General features: G+C 40.8%; 1 protein-coding gene across 1 annotated transcript in view; it reads right to left on the minus strand.

Annotated features, from left to right (window-relative positions):
- Positions 1 to 8,021: 8,021 nt before the first annotated feature.
- The window catches only part of SLC25A38 (solute carrier family 25 member 38), a 154,319-nt gene continuing 146,787 nt past the window's right edge, over positions 8,022 to 15,553 (minus strand). The window contains exon 5 of the mRNA XM_075321974.1: positions 8,022 to 8,362. Within this exon, the coding sequence (XP_075178089.1) occupies positions 8,240 to 8,362 (123 nt within the window). The 3' untranslated portion in view covers positions 8,022 to 8,239. The remainder of the gene's footprint in view (positions 8,363 to 15,553) is intronic.

The following is a 15,553-nucleotide window of genomic DNA, read 5'->3' on the forward strand; positions in this document are numbered from 1 at the left end:
CCCATTGAAAGCCAGCATAAGATATAGGCTGGTTAAACATGCTCCTCCAGCATACAAAACAGTTATTTTAACCTTAACTGTAGCGCTGACTGGAGAATCAATCGGTGTAGTTCTAGGGAGGATGAGGGAGTTACAGGATATGGGACAGTGGGATAAATCGTCCCCTGGAGGCCATGTTGGTAACAGTAAGCCAAACAATCCTGATTGTAAAGAGAAATCAGTAGAGGAGGCCTCACGGGTGTCTCGCAAAGACATGTTCCAGGCTTTGCTTAAAGCCGGGATCAATAAGGAAAGGATTGATGGAAAGGAGACAGGAGAATTATGGAAGTTGTACAAACAGAAAGTTCTATCCACAAAGAAAGTGACCACTACAAATGTGGAAGGGGGTTCAAAAACCCCCAAGGTAAAGAAATCAGAGGGAAAAGGGGAAAACCCCCAAAGAATGTGTCTTGGGAAGATTTTCAGTCAGTTTATCCATGGGAAGAACTGGCTGCAGCCGTGGCCACAAAGGTCACGGAAGGAAGGGCTAATACACAGACTGAAGTCTGTGTAAATGAAAGTTCAGAAGGAAGTGATTTACCATAGGTAGCCAGCCAAGCCCCCCTATTGATAAAAAGGGACGAACCTACCTACGTCAATCTTAGCATACATTGGAAAGGGGGAAATGTTCAAAGAGTCCCAGCTTTGATTGACACGGGGGCAGAGGCTACTTTAATTCATGGAAACCCAGAAAAAAATAAAAGGACCTCGAGTAAAAATTGCTGGACTAGGCGGTCAAGTGATCACCGGGGTTCAGACGCAGGTAGCTTTGAAGATAGGTAATTTACCTATCAAGAAGTACACGGTGCTGGTAGTTCCTATACCAGAATATAATTTGGGAATTGATATCCTAAAATGGATGACTCTTAATCTAACCGAAGGAAAATTCTCCTTTGGGGTTATGTCTTGTCATAAGGAAATGCAGATCTCACATTATATCAATGATATAATGATACAAGGACAAGATGAGCAAAGTGTGAAAGATCAATTGACAAAACTGGTTGCTCATATGTGGAGTAAAGGATGGGAAATCAGTGATGCCAAGGTTCAAGGACCGTCTCAGGTGGTAACATTTCTAGGGATTCAGTGGAACAAGGGGCACAGAGAGATCTTGCCCAATGCCGGGCGGAAAATTATTAATTTTCCGGTCCCTAAATCCAAACAGGAGACTCAGTCTTACATTGGATTGTTTGATTTTTGGAGACAACATATCCCTCATTTGGGACAAATGTTGGCTCATTTGTACAAAGTAACGAGGAAAAAATATGAGTTCCACTGGGGAGAGGAACAGCAAAATGTGTTTGAGATGGTCAGGGAAGTGTGGCAAGACATTGAAGGGATTATTCAATCTACCAAGACCACTGTATTTCATGTTGATGCTCATGTCCCTACTAACTCACTTGAACGTTTGTTTAATTCAAAAGCAGATAAAGCAGCAACCATCAGACAAGTCAGTCCAACAGTTGACAAGACAAGGTACAGCTGTTTGGGCACACCAGAAAGAGCGACACCTTATTCAGCAGGTTTAGACCTCAGTACATTGGAAACTGTCGTGGTACCCCCAGGTAAGGTAAAACCAATTTCAACATGATTGGGTTGCCAGATACCAAAGGATCATTATGGTCAAATAGCCACTCGTTCTAGTTTAGTGTTAAAAGGAGCCATAGTGGTGGGAGGGGTAATAGAGGCAGATTATCAGGGAGAAATCAAGGTACTGATGCTAAATTTGGGAAATGAACCTTTGATATTGATGAAACCCCAGAAGGTGGCTCAGATGTTGATAATTCCAATAAACTTGTCTGAAATAAGAGAAGGAACTGCCCCGGCAGAATTAACAATACGGGGTACTAAAGGTTTTGGATCCTCTAATATTACAAATGTAGGAGCAAAAATATGGATTCAAAACCTCCAAGGACCGCCCTCAGAGGCAGAGGTAATAGCGGTCGGAAAAGATCGTACTCTCCTGATAATGAGACCAGGAGTGGAGAATTGGGAATATGTCCCACAAGAAAAATGTTATTTACGAGAATAATAGTGTATCTTTATTTGCAGATGGTGTTGTAAATAAGCAGAATCCATGGTATCGGTTACTGGGAAGAGCTCGATAGTGATGAGATGGAGAAATTCCTGTGTTTGATGTTTGCCTCTTTGGTCGTTGGATGGACAAGTCTACATCAGGAGAAACCTATGGCGAATAAATTTCTGATGCACCATCACATTTTCAACACACAGATTGTTGGATCTGTACACATTCTTCGGTTACAGCCACCAGTATCCCTTATCTGGATGTCCCGGTATCGATGGAGGAAATCTTAAAGTAGAAAAGTTGTTCTGATCAGCTTGCTGATAAAGACACTCGATGTGTTCATCTATAGAATGTGACAGTACCCATTTCCGTAGTGGGATGGATCAATCTTCCATGGTGGCAAGGCAATTTGAATGCAACAGTCACCAATTTGCAATATCTGGCTTTTAAGGGAGGAATTTGGGTACCAACAAATAAGACTGTACTGACTAACCTGAGATTCATCCCTATGGGGAATATAAAAATAAGTTTTGGGACATCTATAAATACTGTAGATGCTTTTAAACCCAGCTTAGTGGAAAGGACAATTCATGATATGTTATGGCCTTATGCCAATATGTTCATAAATGGGTCTAGTGAAACTTGTAGTAACATATCGGGAAATGTAATGTGTAATGATTCCTTTGAATATCGAGCAAATGCCAAAACACATGATGTTCAAGGGAGCTTTTCAGATAATATTGCTTTTAGTTTTAATATACTGTACAAAGTAGTGAAAGTGATTATATCTTTCCGAGTGATCTTCCTCTAGTGGAATACTGATGATGGAAAATAATCCCTGGGATCAAGGACCGATTGTGATACCAATGTGATATGACTGAAGAATGTGTGACTAGATAGGGATCATAATCAAAAGATAGGAGTGATCCCAGATATTATTTGACCTATCAATAATTCAGTATCAAAGAGATGTCCTTTGGATAACCAATTTCACTATGATGACCAAAGAATAAGATAATGAGGAAGTAAAATTTACAGTTCCACTTACCGGAAACTTGTGGTTGGCTTAAAGACAGGTGCAAGGAAGCCTGCATATGAAATTTACGGCTCATTGCAATATTTCACTAACACTATGGTCAACTGTGGTCGGTCAGTTGTCAACTGGCAGGATGTACAAGTAAATGTACAGGAAGCTGCTGGTGCCCACAGCAGTTTGTGGTCAAGTTACATGAACATGACTCAGCTGTCACATGCTGGTGACCATTTAAACACAACCTACAAAGTTTTCCTATAAAATTACACCGGACTCGCTTAATGTTAGGGAAACCTTCCAGGACATTGAAGTGTACGTACGCACTGTTCCTGTGATGCAGATGTTGTTTCCTTCTCACATTAATCGAGTCCCTCCGATGAGAAAGGCGTGCTGCAACATATCGGTAATGTTGATGCATATTTCTGTTATTGTATAAGATTCTATGACTATAGTTCTAAATGCCTATGTACCATTAACTATTCATGTGCTATTAAAATAAATAGTATCTTGCTATAAAGAATATTAGTATTCGTACCTGATTAGGATATCAGTGAGCGCTTCGTAAGTACGGGCTTTCAGCCCCCTTTTTAGTAGAATTTAGCAAGACACCTGTGCACAGACAGGCTGATCCCTCACCCTTGTAACCTCTGCAGCAATGCTGGCAGCACTCAAACATCCATTTTTGAAAGACAACCTCTGGATAGGATGCTGAGCATGTGGACTCAAATACTTTGGTCAACCATGGTAAGGTCTGTTATGTGTGGAACCTGTCTTGTTAAACCACTGTATGGTCTTGGCTACTGTGCTGCAGCTCATTTTCAGGGTATTTGCAATCTTTTTACAGCCTAGGCCATCTTTATGTAGAACAGGAGTCTCAAACTCGGCTGGGTATATGGGCCGCACATAGAAAAAATGTTGCATTTGTGGGGGACAAAGTGACATTTTTAGTAATACCACATTTTTCTATACACCTTTTGATCACTTTTTTTGAAGATTTTTTTTATTTTATTGCATACATCGTATGTTATGGCACAGTTTTATAGCTTGGGTCGTTATGGATGTGACAATAACAAAAGTAGAAGAAAAAATCCAGCTTCCGGAGTTGTAGTAAAACTATTGCAAAATTTTATCTAAGGACGTCAAAATTAATGTGATGACAAGGACAAAAATAGGGAGCCCATATGCGGCATAAGGCTACGCGTTTCGAACGCTTCCTGCGTTCTTTGTCAAGCTTGTAATGTAATGTCCCAATCCTGGTCCTCATTTTGTAGTCATTTGCCTATCCTGGTCCTCATCTTGTAGTAAAAGTGGTTGTACTCTTTAATCCTGGCATCGCTAGCACTCTGACTCAATTTCACAAGATATTCAGTCTTGGTATTATACTTCTTTACAATTGGTAAGTACTATTAGCATTTTTACCATAATATGTTACATTTATTATGAACTAGGTGTACTAGCGGGCGTTGCCCAGGATAGTAACTAAATGCCTCTCTGCCTGCCTCTATGCCTGCGTGTCTGCGCCTCTGACTGCCTGTCTGCGACTGACTGTCTGTGTCTGCCTAATACACCAGTTGAAGATCAATGCCCCACATGACATCACTGCTCCCTGACAATGTCACCATCTCCAGGTGTGCAGTCCTTAATCCTGCTACACTTCTCCCTCTTCCAAGGGGGGAATGTCCCACCTTCGACACCTTGGTGTAAGAGGTAGTTGACATAGCTCTACATGATTGCCTTGCTCTCCTGAGGCAGGAAACCTCTGGATTTGATACAGTGACGGATACACCCTTGGAAGACCCTGACTTAACCCCTTTGAAGATGGATCAAGATATGCAGATCAAGAAGGACGGTTCCACATGGGCATCGTGGTAGTAGCAGAAGACGCTGTGCTAATAAAGCAGTCGCTACCTGCATCCCTGTCTGCAAAAGAAGCGGAGGAATGTGGTATCACTGAAGCTTGCAAGATGGCAGCCAATATCTACTCTGTATGGAAGACAAGAGACTTGATCACCACCAGTAACAGTACGTCACCATGAGGCCACAGAAGAACTGATGGAAGCTTTGCTATTGCCAAACAGCCACGGTGAGCAGGGTTGAGGCCTACATTGGAAAAATCAAGAAAAGTAGTAAGAAATGCCCTCGCTGACAGAACAGCCAAAGAAGCGGCAATGTGACCACTTATCACAGAAACAGTCAGCCAATCTGTGCTCTTTAAGTGACCACGATGTGAAGAAGAAAGGAAATATGGAAAGTCTTGAGAAAACATTGTCCTGACCCTATAAAAGTAAGTCATAGAAGTAGAAGAGGACTGAGATAGTGTTCGGTTGTGGGCTCTCAGAGACCATAGAATGTGGCCAGGGACATGCTTTCATTGCCAGCCAAAGAGATATGACAGGCCCTGGGGACAGAACTGACCCAACACACCCCGTACCATTCACAGAATAGTGGGATGGTTGAGAGGTTGAGACAGAGTAGGAAACAAGGAAACAAGGGCATGAGAGTCTTTCCCTTGCATTGTTCAGTGTCAGACACACCCCAGCAGGGACCACTAAGTCGAGACCCTATGAAATCCTGTTTAGAAGTACCCCCAGACACTAACTAAACTTGTTGAATTAAGAACATATGTTAGTCAAATGTTTAGTTGAGTTTTCTCCTCCACTCCAGGTCCAACGAGATCCAGATAAGGAGATGGCTGTCTACGAGCCCTATAACCAGATATGATGTGACCTTCCAAGGTTTCCTGACGATCAGCACTGCTGTAAAGGTGGAAGGGAGACCCACACATCCCACTACTATAAGATGTCGGACCCGGGACCAGGAGATGGTTGTGTCCCCTCTTCTACCCAACACTTTGTGTCAAGAAGATGGTATTCAAGCTTGTGGACCAGAAGATGACTATGCATGCTGCCTTTGATGATGTCCCACCACCACCTGATAAATATGAACTAATGAAAGGATTGATGAGAGGACTACCACCACCTCCTTTCCCCCGAATAATGTGCGCCAGCGTGCAACATAGCCATGATGACAGTCAAGGGGATACGGACAGGATCTGACTTCCTATGCATAGTCTGTTGAGTAAGGAGGTTCATCCACAAGGGATGGGTTATCTTGTAAGCAAGTAAGGTAACCATCAGCATTAGGACAGATCGATAGACTCGACGGAAGTAGGGAAAGATTTTTGGCTATCTCCAAAGGGGGGAATGTTATGGACATAGTTATGGACGGTTATGATCAGTGTTAAGAATTATGTGAAGATATCTAAAACAGGACTCAAAATGGCATTTGAACTGTACTCAGACATAGGACTTTCTGATAAGACTTTTGTGATTCATACTGACTTTACTTAATATAAAATGATGAAACACATATACATATATATCTCAGAATAAGCTCTTTTTGCAGTTTAGGAGAAGTGTCACGTATTCTTGGCTCCTAGCCAACTGATTTCTTTAAATGTATCTGAACTTCCGTAATTAAAGCAGTCATATTTCCTTCCCTGATCTGTGGCCATCTCTGATCTGTGTGGACGAAGAGCATGCAACTGACAAATGGCTCATGATTTGGAATGCAGACGGATTTAAGACGTGGATGCATAACTTGAATTGCATCACCCTAAATTATGCCCCCAACAGTCTGTCCCCCTCTGCCCCCGCCCATCAGCCTGTGTCTCAGCCTGCGTGTCTCTGTCTCTCCACCAAAATCATATTAACTGACAAAAGCTGTCTTATGCCAAGAATGTCCTTTGCTGCCTATAGCAACCAATCAGAGGTCATTCCCTTTAATGTAAGCATGTTTTTTGTTGAATAACTGTAAAATGAGGAGTTAACTTTTCCTTCCAAAACATTCTGACATTAACTGAGTCAAATGAGGTGGCTGTGCAAAATTTTTATGATTATAAATGCACTAGTGCGGATTCCTTTAGCGGACATGCACACACACAGAGATACAAACATACATACACACACATACATACATACACTCAGCTCTTTATATTAGATTGACATTCAATGTGTCCAATGCCTTGTACATATATGACTGTACTTACCCCTTTGTGATTTATTGGTGGACTGACATGCTGCATATTTTACAAATTATGTGCTTAATATAAAATGTGGCATGATTTAATTGCCCATCTGGTTAGTTCTATATTCATTTTAATCAAATTAAGTAATATAGTCTTTTTGAATTTCTAATTGTTTGTAAAAGAAGTGGTTCACTACTCTGCAATAGTGGCCACATCTCTGAAAAACTGATAGGGAAGGCTTTTTCTAAATATCTTGTTTCAATTCTGCCTCTGAGTGACGCTATTGCGGACCCCTCATCCCCATGAAGTGACCCCGGGCTCCATAACCTCTGAGATCTGGTAATGTCATGTCAACTTCCAGTTGACTTGACATCACCAAGGCTGGACCCAGTCTCCCTGAGTGACAGGGCTGTGGGCGGAGTTTCACCGCTCGTCATAGCCCAGCATCGCTTCTGCTTGCGGCGCTCTGCAGTGAAGAAGAGTGCACGCAACATGCTGCGCTGTGACAAATGGTGAAACACCACCCACAACAGAGGTCACGGAGCCCAAGGGTCACTTCATGGGGATGAGTGTTCCGCAATAGCACCACTCAGAGGCAGATTTGGCTAAACAAGGTATTTAGAAAAATCCTTCCCTATCAGTTTTACAGGAATGTGGCTACCCCTTTATGCGTATTCTCCTATATGATCAAACTCCAGTCTACGATGACTAATTTGTTCCTTTTTCTACATATAGGCGCTAGCAATCATTCAAATTTTATATAACATTGTTAACCTGAAGATTAATCCTAAATCAGTTGTTTGTTTGGGAAGGTGGGAGGGGGGAGAAAAGGGACTCTGGCATGAGCTATTCATCTTCATATGTTTCAAACTGTATCACGTTACATTTATAAGGAATTGTTATCCCTAAATAGTTTATTTGCAGTCATCCAAAAAGTAATGTGTTAGCTTACAAACATTTTACTTTTAAAAGTATTTTTTTTTTTAATGTAATTATTTTCACAAACGATCCACATCTGCCAGCTTATATAGACATCTTCAAGCAAGTGTTCTTGTAATTTAAAATCTCCTGATAATTGAATCCCCTGCCAGGTATTATAAGTCTCAGTGCTTTTTCAAGACTTAAGACCCATTTTATCCATCATTTGTTCATATATTGTCCATGCCATTGCAGCCATTAGAGTTCTGCGTAAAGCTCGAGGTATGCCTCCACGGAAAAATCCAGTCAATCCATGATTCTAGAATAGAATATTGCAAATAATACATGTTATACTACAGTGCAAACAAAACATTGTTTCTATTTCAGAGAAAATGCAGATTGCTGGTGGCTACTATTAGTGATGAAAATAAAAATACATATACACAAATATGCCATACACCTTGAAAAACACATGCTTGATAAATATTATATTCTGTGAATAAATGTGCATAGAAGCCTTTCTGTTCGTGCCTACTGAAGAGGGCACTACAGAAAGTCTAGTATGTAGACCTCAAGTTGACCAAACACCTTAAATAGCTCATGGCTAAATACTCATTCAACTGGCTTCTCCAACTAAAATTTCATCCTGGCCAAGTGTGTATGTTAAATAAGTTACAGAACGTCAACACTAGCAGCAGCTTATTACATAGTTCATACGGTTAATAAAAAAATAAAAATTACACATGTCCATCAAATTCATCAAAAGGATGGGAATACATTAATGGAATAAGGTTTAGATTCATTCTTAAGTAGTGACAGGCGAATCCACACATATCCATGATTGACGGTTAATCCCGGATATCTGGCAGTACGTCAACCCCTATATAAGTCTATGGAGACCCAAATCAGGAGCTTTAAAATAGTGGTAGAAGGGATAGAGGGATTAGAGCAAGCATGTTATACTTACCACGGCTGTACCGCTTCTTTCGGGCCCTTCATCGTCCTCATGCATATCCATTGCTTGCCCCACCCACCGGCAGTTTCGGCATCTGTAATTGGTTGCAGTCAGACTGCGCCCCCACCCTGTGTGACAGCATGTTTTGCGGAAACCAATCACAGACGCTGTGTGCTTGTCTATTTTGGTGTAAAAATAAATGTAAAAATTGGTGTGGGGTTCCCCCATATTATGATACCAGAGCACAGATAAAGCATACAGCTACAGGCTGCGGCCCCGTGCCGTGTGCTTATCTTGGCTGTGTATCAAAATAAGAGGGCCCCCATGCGGCTTTTTTAAAAATTTATATAAAGAATTTAAAAAAAAAAAAACGGCATGCAGTCCCCCCAATTTTGATACCCATCCATGATAAAGCAGACAGCTGAGGGCTGGTATTCTCAGGCTTAGGAGACCCATGGTTATTGGGCACCTCCAGCCTGAAAATAGCAGCCTGCAGCTTCCCAGGATTGTAGCATCCATTAGACATGACAATCCCGGAACTTTACCTAGCTCATCCCGATTGCCCTGGTGGCAATTGGGCTAATAAGGGGTTAATGACAGCTCACAACAGCTGCCACTAAGCTCTAAATTAGTAATTAGAGGCATCTATGAGACCCCCTCATTACTAACATATAAGTGAAAAGAAAAAAACACAAACATCAAAAAAATCCTTTAATTGAAATAAATACAAAAAAACCACACCCCTTTTCTCCAATTTATTAACTCCTAAAACACACAGTTCCGATGTAATCCACACGAGGTCCAATTACTATTCCATTTCTGGTACATTACTTAAGTCACAGCACGTGGACACAGAACATGTCCGCACACTATGGTCTTCAGGCAGAGAATGACTGAGCCACAGCGATGATCAGTGACGCCAGTTTATTTGCGGTCACAGTTGGAGCTTCATGTGATCCCTCTATTTTGAAACACAGCCAAGATAAGCACACGGCTAGGGGCCGCAGACCGTAGCCGTATTCTTTATCTGTGCTGGGTATAATATGGGGGGGCCCTACGCCAATTTTTTTCGAAATTTATTTATTTTTATACTAGTATAGGCACGCACAAAGCATTTGAGATTCATTGCAGTCAGGCATACTGTCACACAGGGTGGGGGCGTGGTCTGACTGCAACCAATCACAGATTCCGGGACTGCCGGTGGGCAAGGAGAGCAATGCATATGCGTGAAGGATAATAAGTGGCTCCAGAAGTAGTATGAGCAGCCGCAACAGTAGTGGTACAGCCGCACGGGAGACTGGTAAGTATAACATGCCTGCTTCTCCCTAATTTCTGTTTTCTTTGTTTTCTTTTTAATTACCTGACTTTCCAGATAGGTACCCGGAGTTACCTGAGAACTCCGGGTTCCGAGTCAGTGAACAAGTACTAGTGAACCTGTGCGGATCAGAATTTTTACAGTCTGGGTCTTCCCATCACTATTCTTAAGGCATAATCTTTTCTGCCCTAAAGAGCATATTTTTCCCGTCTTATCCTAAGTGTCGATTGACACTTAAGCATTTACATGACTTATAGGTATGTCAAATATACTGAAGTGGTAAAAGAAGCACTCCCAGTGTTTTTTTGTATTAAATGTGTCTATATGTGCATGTAATGTAGTGTGAGTGTATTAACTCCTTTAGCCTGGTTATCTTCATGACCGGGCCATTTTTTTTTATATTTTTTTTTAATTCTGACCAGTGTCACTTTGTAATGTTATAACTCTGGAAAGGTTCAACGGATCCTTGTGTTTTTGCGCATGTTTTATTGTGACAGGTTGTACTTCATGTTAGTGGTAAATTTATGATGATATTTGCATGTATTTATTAGTGAAAATACCGTAAGTGTGGAATTTTTAGAAGAAAAAGAAGAATTTTTATGACCCTAAGTCAGAGTTACATCACACAAAATAGTTTAATACATTTTTCCACATATCTAGTACATCAGCACAATTTTTCAAAAATATTTTTTTGTTAGGAAGTTACAAGAATTCAAAATTTACCAGCAATTTCTCATTTTATCAACTAAATTTACAAAACCATTTTTTAGGGACCACATGACATTTGAAGGGACTTTGTGGAGCTTTTGTGACAGAAAATACCTAAAGGTGACACCATTCTAAAATCTGCACCGATCAAACTGCTCAAAAGCACATCCAAGAAGTTTAGTAATCCTTTAGCTGCTTCACAGGAACTAAAGCAAGGAGAGAAAAAAAAAAAAAAAAAAAAAAGAAAATCACACAAAAATGTTACTTTAGCCGCGAATGTTGCATTTTTACAAGGGTAGCAGGAAAAATTGGACCCCAAAATTTGTTGTGCATTTTCTCCAGAGTATGCAGATACCCCACATGTGGTGGAAATCTACTGTTTGGGCGCACAGCAGGCCTCGGAAGGGAAGTAGCACCATTTGAATTACAGAGCGCAAAATTGGCAGGAATTGCTAGCAGTGATGGGTGAACCCGCACTGTAAAGTTCAGGGGCCAGATAGAACAACTAGAGTACCGGGTTAGGTGACGTGCGCACATTAAGTATTTGGTTGCAGATATTTCTGCATCAAATTTACATCTCCGGACAAAAAAAAAATAACCAAAATTGCATAAAAAACCCAAGTGAATTTCTTGCGTTTTTTTGCCAGGAGATGCAGCAATGTCTGCAACCAAATACTCAACGTATACACATACAGCTGAAACCAAAGGTTTACATACACTAAAAAGACACAAATGCATGTTTTTCTCATTTTGGGTCAATTAGGATAACCAAAAGTATTTATAATTTGCCAAATGCCAGAATAATGAAAGAGAATGTTTTAAACCAGTTGTGTCAAGAGGAATGGGCCCAAATTACTACCAACTATTGAGAGAAGCTTGAGGAAGGATATCCAAAATGTTTGACCCAAGCCATACAGTTCAAGGGCAATGGTAGCAAATACTAATGAAATGTATGTAAAGTTTTGACTTTGTAGAAAGTAATAAAAATGCCTTAAAACACATTTGCTCTCTCATTATTCTGGTATTTGTCAAAAGTAAATAATTTTGGTTCCTAATTGACCTAAAACGGGAAAGGTTTATTCTGATTTCATGACAGATAGTGAGAAAAACATGCATGTGTGTTTTTTTAGATAGTGTATGTAAACTTCTGGTTTCAACTGTAGCCTAATCTGGTAATCCAGCATTGAGGTTAATAACTCTTCACCTGAGGGGAGTTCACTTCAGATCAGCTCACCTGATGTCATCAGTGAGGTACCATGAGAACTTTGTTCACGTGAGGTCACAGACGAAGTACTGTGATAACCCCACCTGTGACCTCAGGTGAAGTTATTTAACTCAATGAAGGATTACCAGATTAGGGCTGTGTGAGCACATTGAGTATTTGGCTGCAGACATTTCTGCACCAAATCTGCATCTTCTGACATAAAAATGCACCAAAACAGCATGCGTTTTTATGCAGCTTTGGTGCATTTCTCTGCCAGGAGATGCAGGTTTAGTGCAGAAATGTCTGCAACAAAATACTCTATGTGCGCACATCGACTCATACACTAATTCGGCATTGAGTTCAATCACTTAACCTGAGGTGAGATTGCGGAGTTCAATGAGTTTACCGATCAGTTCACCTGAGGTCACTGCTGGGGTACCATGGAAACAGCCACCTATGATCTCAATTGCACTCAATGACGTCACCGTTCACAGCTGCGGCTCAGTCAGTGTGTCCTGCAGGCTTAAGTGATCAGTCACATTTTTTAATGTGACAGTGCACTGCAACCTTAGATGTAGCAGAGTCGGGATCGTCATGGGACGACATGTCTGTGGACTATGTCAGACCTATAATGGTGCTTTGGGGGATTAATAAATTGGAGAAAGAAGGTGTTCATTTCTTTTTACTTACAAGATTAGCATTAGGCAGTCCCAATCTCCATAACTAACCTCAGGCTTTATGACACCTGTGTGGTTTTTTTTGGTTTTTTTTTTTACAAATTTCAGCTGTCATTTACCTCTTATATTACCCAGATTGCCACCAACTCTAGGTCAATCTGGAAGAGCTGGGTAAAGCACCAGGATTGGTATATTTAATGGATGTGCCAATTCTTGGCAGCTGCAGGCTGCTATTTTTAGCCTGGGGACGTCTCAACCATGGGCCTCCCTAGCCTGAGAATACCAGCCCCCAGCTGTCTGATTTATCTTGGCTGGGTATAAAAATTGGGGTTGAAGCACACACAATTTTTTAAATTTTTTTAATTTAAAAAAAAAAAAAAAAAAAAAAAAAAAGAAGAAGAAGATGCATGGGGGTCTCTTGTATTTGATACACAGCCAAAATAATGCACACAATTAATGGCTGCAGCCTTCAGCTGTCTGCTTTATCTGTGCTGAATATTAAAATACGGGGGACCCTATGACATTTTTACCAATTATTTATTTTCACACTGCACTTCGGAGACTCAGACGGCTATTGTAAGGGCAACCAATCACAGATGCCAGCATGCAGATAGTCTGACGGCAACAAATTACCGATACGGTCACAAAGGGTGGTCGGGGAAGCATGAGGTTCAATGAGAAGACCAGGAAGCAGTGTGACGGCCGTGTGGAAACTTGGTAAGTATAACTGTCCTGCTTTAATTCTAATTTTGCATCTTTTTGCAACCCTCTAGCCCTTGCTAACACCATTTTATAGCATTTAAGTTTGGGTCCCTTGGATTTATATAGGGTTTGGGGTCTGGGCTCAATTTCAGGTTCAAGCCCTAGCCTGCCAAACTAAATCTCTGCAGGTTCGCCTATCTCTAATCGTTAGTGGACTCCATGTCGTGTTTGGAGAGCTCCTGATATGTTTAAACAGTGGACCCCTGACCCCCCCACCCCCACCACACACACACACACACACACACACACACACACACACACACACGGCCCTGTTTTGGAAACTAGTCCCCTCAAGAAACTTATCTAGATGCGTGGTGAGCACCATGTACCCCCGGGTGCTTCACGGAATTTCACAACATTGAGCCATGAAAATAAAATAAAAAAAAACAAAAAAACCTTTTTTCATACAAAAATGTTCTGTTAGCTGTAAATTTTTTATTTTCACACGGATAACAAAAAAGGTCAAAGGTATTGGCACCCCTGCAATTCTGTCAGATAATACTCAGTTTCTTCTTGAAAATGATTGCAATCACAAATTCATTGGTATTATTTTCTTCATTTAATTTGTCTTCAATGGAAAAAAAAAAAAAATTGTCAAAGCCAAATTGGATATAATTCCACACCAAACATAAAAAGGGGGTGGACAACAGTATTGGCACTGTTTGAAAAATCATGTGATGCTTCTCTAATTTGTGTAATTAACAGCACCTGTAACTTACCTGCGGCAAGTTTTCATTGCAAGCAAAATAAATGAAGATAATAATACCAAAGAATTTGAGATTGCAATCATTTTCAAGAAGAAACTGAGTATTATCTGTCAGAATTGCAGGGGTGCCAATACTTTTTTCCAGCACTGTGTGTATATCTCTCTCTCTTTTTATTATATATATATTAATATATTAGCTGTACTACCCGGCTTCGCCCGGGTTAATAACTGCTGTTAACAAAATAGCATGTATTAACAAAAATGTATTCACACAAAAACCACATAGATATAAATGTAATTATAATGTCTGCCTCCCCCTCTATATATATATCTCTTTCTCTCTCTCTCTCTCTCTTTGTCTGTCTGTCTCTTTCCCTGTCTGTCTCTGACTGTCCCTGTCTCTTTCTCAGTCTATCAATCTCTCACCCAAAAACCACTAAACAAATAGATAGAAATGTAATTATTAAATTGTTGCCTATATTAACCAATCAGAGCTCAGATTAATTAACTGTAGCAAAATATAAGCTAAGCTGTGATTGGTTGCTATTGCCAGCCTGATAAATCTCCAGGCAACAGAAAGCCCTCCCCCTCACAGTATATATTAGCTCACACATACACATAATAGACAGGTCATGTGACTGACAGCTGCCGTATTTCCTATATGGTACATTTGTTGTTCTTGTAGTTTGGCTGCTTATTAATCAGATTTTTATTTTTGAAGGATAATACCAGACTTGTGTGTGTTTTAGGGCGATTATGTGGCGAGGTTGGTGTATGTGTGGTGAGATGTGTGCTGAGGGTGGTATATGTGTTCAAGTACGTGGTAGTGTGTGGCACATTTTGTGTGTGTGTTCATATCCCCAAGTGTGGTGAGTATCCCATGTCGGGGCCCCACCTTAGCAACTGTACAATATATACTCTTTGGCGCCATCGCTCTCATTCTTTAAGTCCCCTTCTTCACATCTGGCAGCTGTCAATTTGCCCCCAACACTTTTCGTTTCACTTTTTCCCCATTATGTAGATAGGGGCAAAATTGATTGGTAAATTGGAACGTGCTGGGCTAAAATTTCGCCTCACAACATAGCACCCGACACTGCCCGGGATAGTAACTGTCTCCCTGTTTCTCTCCCATTCTCTGTGTCTCCCCCTCTGTATATATCTCTTTGTCCCTTTCCTCGTCTGT

The sequence above is a fragment of the Anomaloglossus baeobatrachus genome, chromosome 8, assembly GCF_048569485.1.
Source record: "Anomaloglossus baeobatrachus isolate aAnoBae1 chromosome 8, aAnoBae1.hap1, whole genome shotgun sequence".
NCBI lineage: Eukaryota > Metazoa > Chordata > Amphibia > Anura > Aromobatidae > Anomaloglossus > Anomaloglossus baeobatrachus.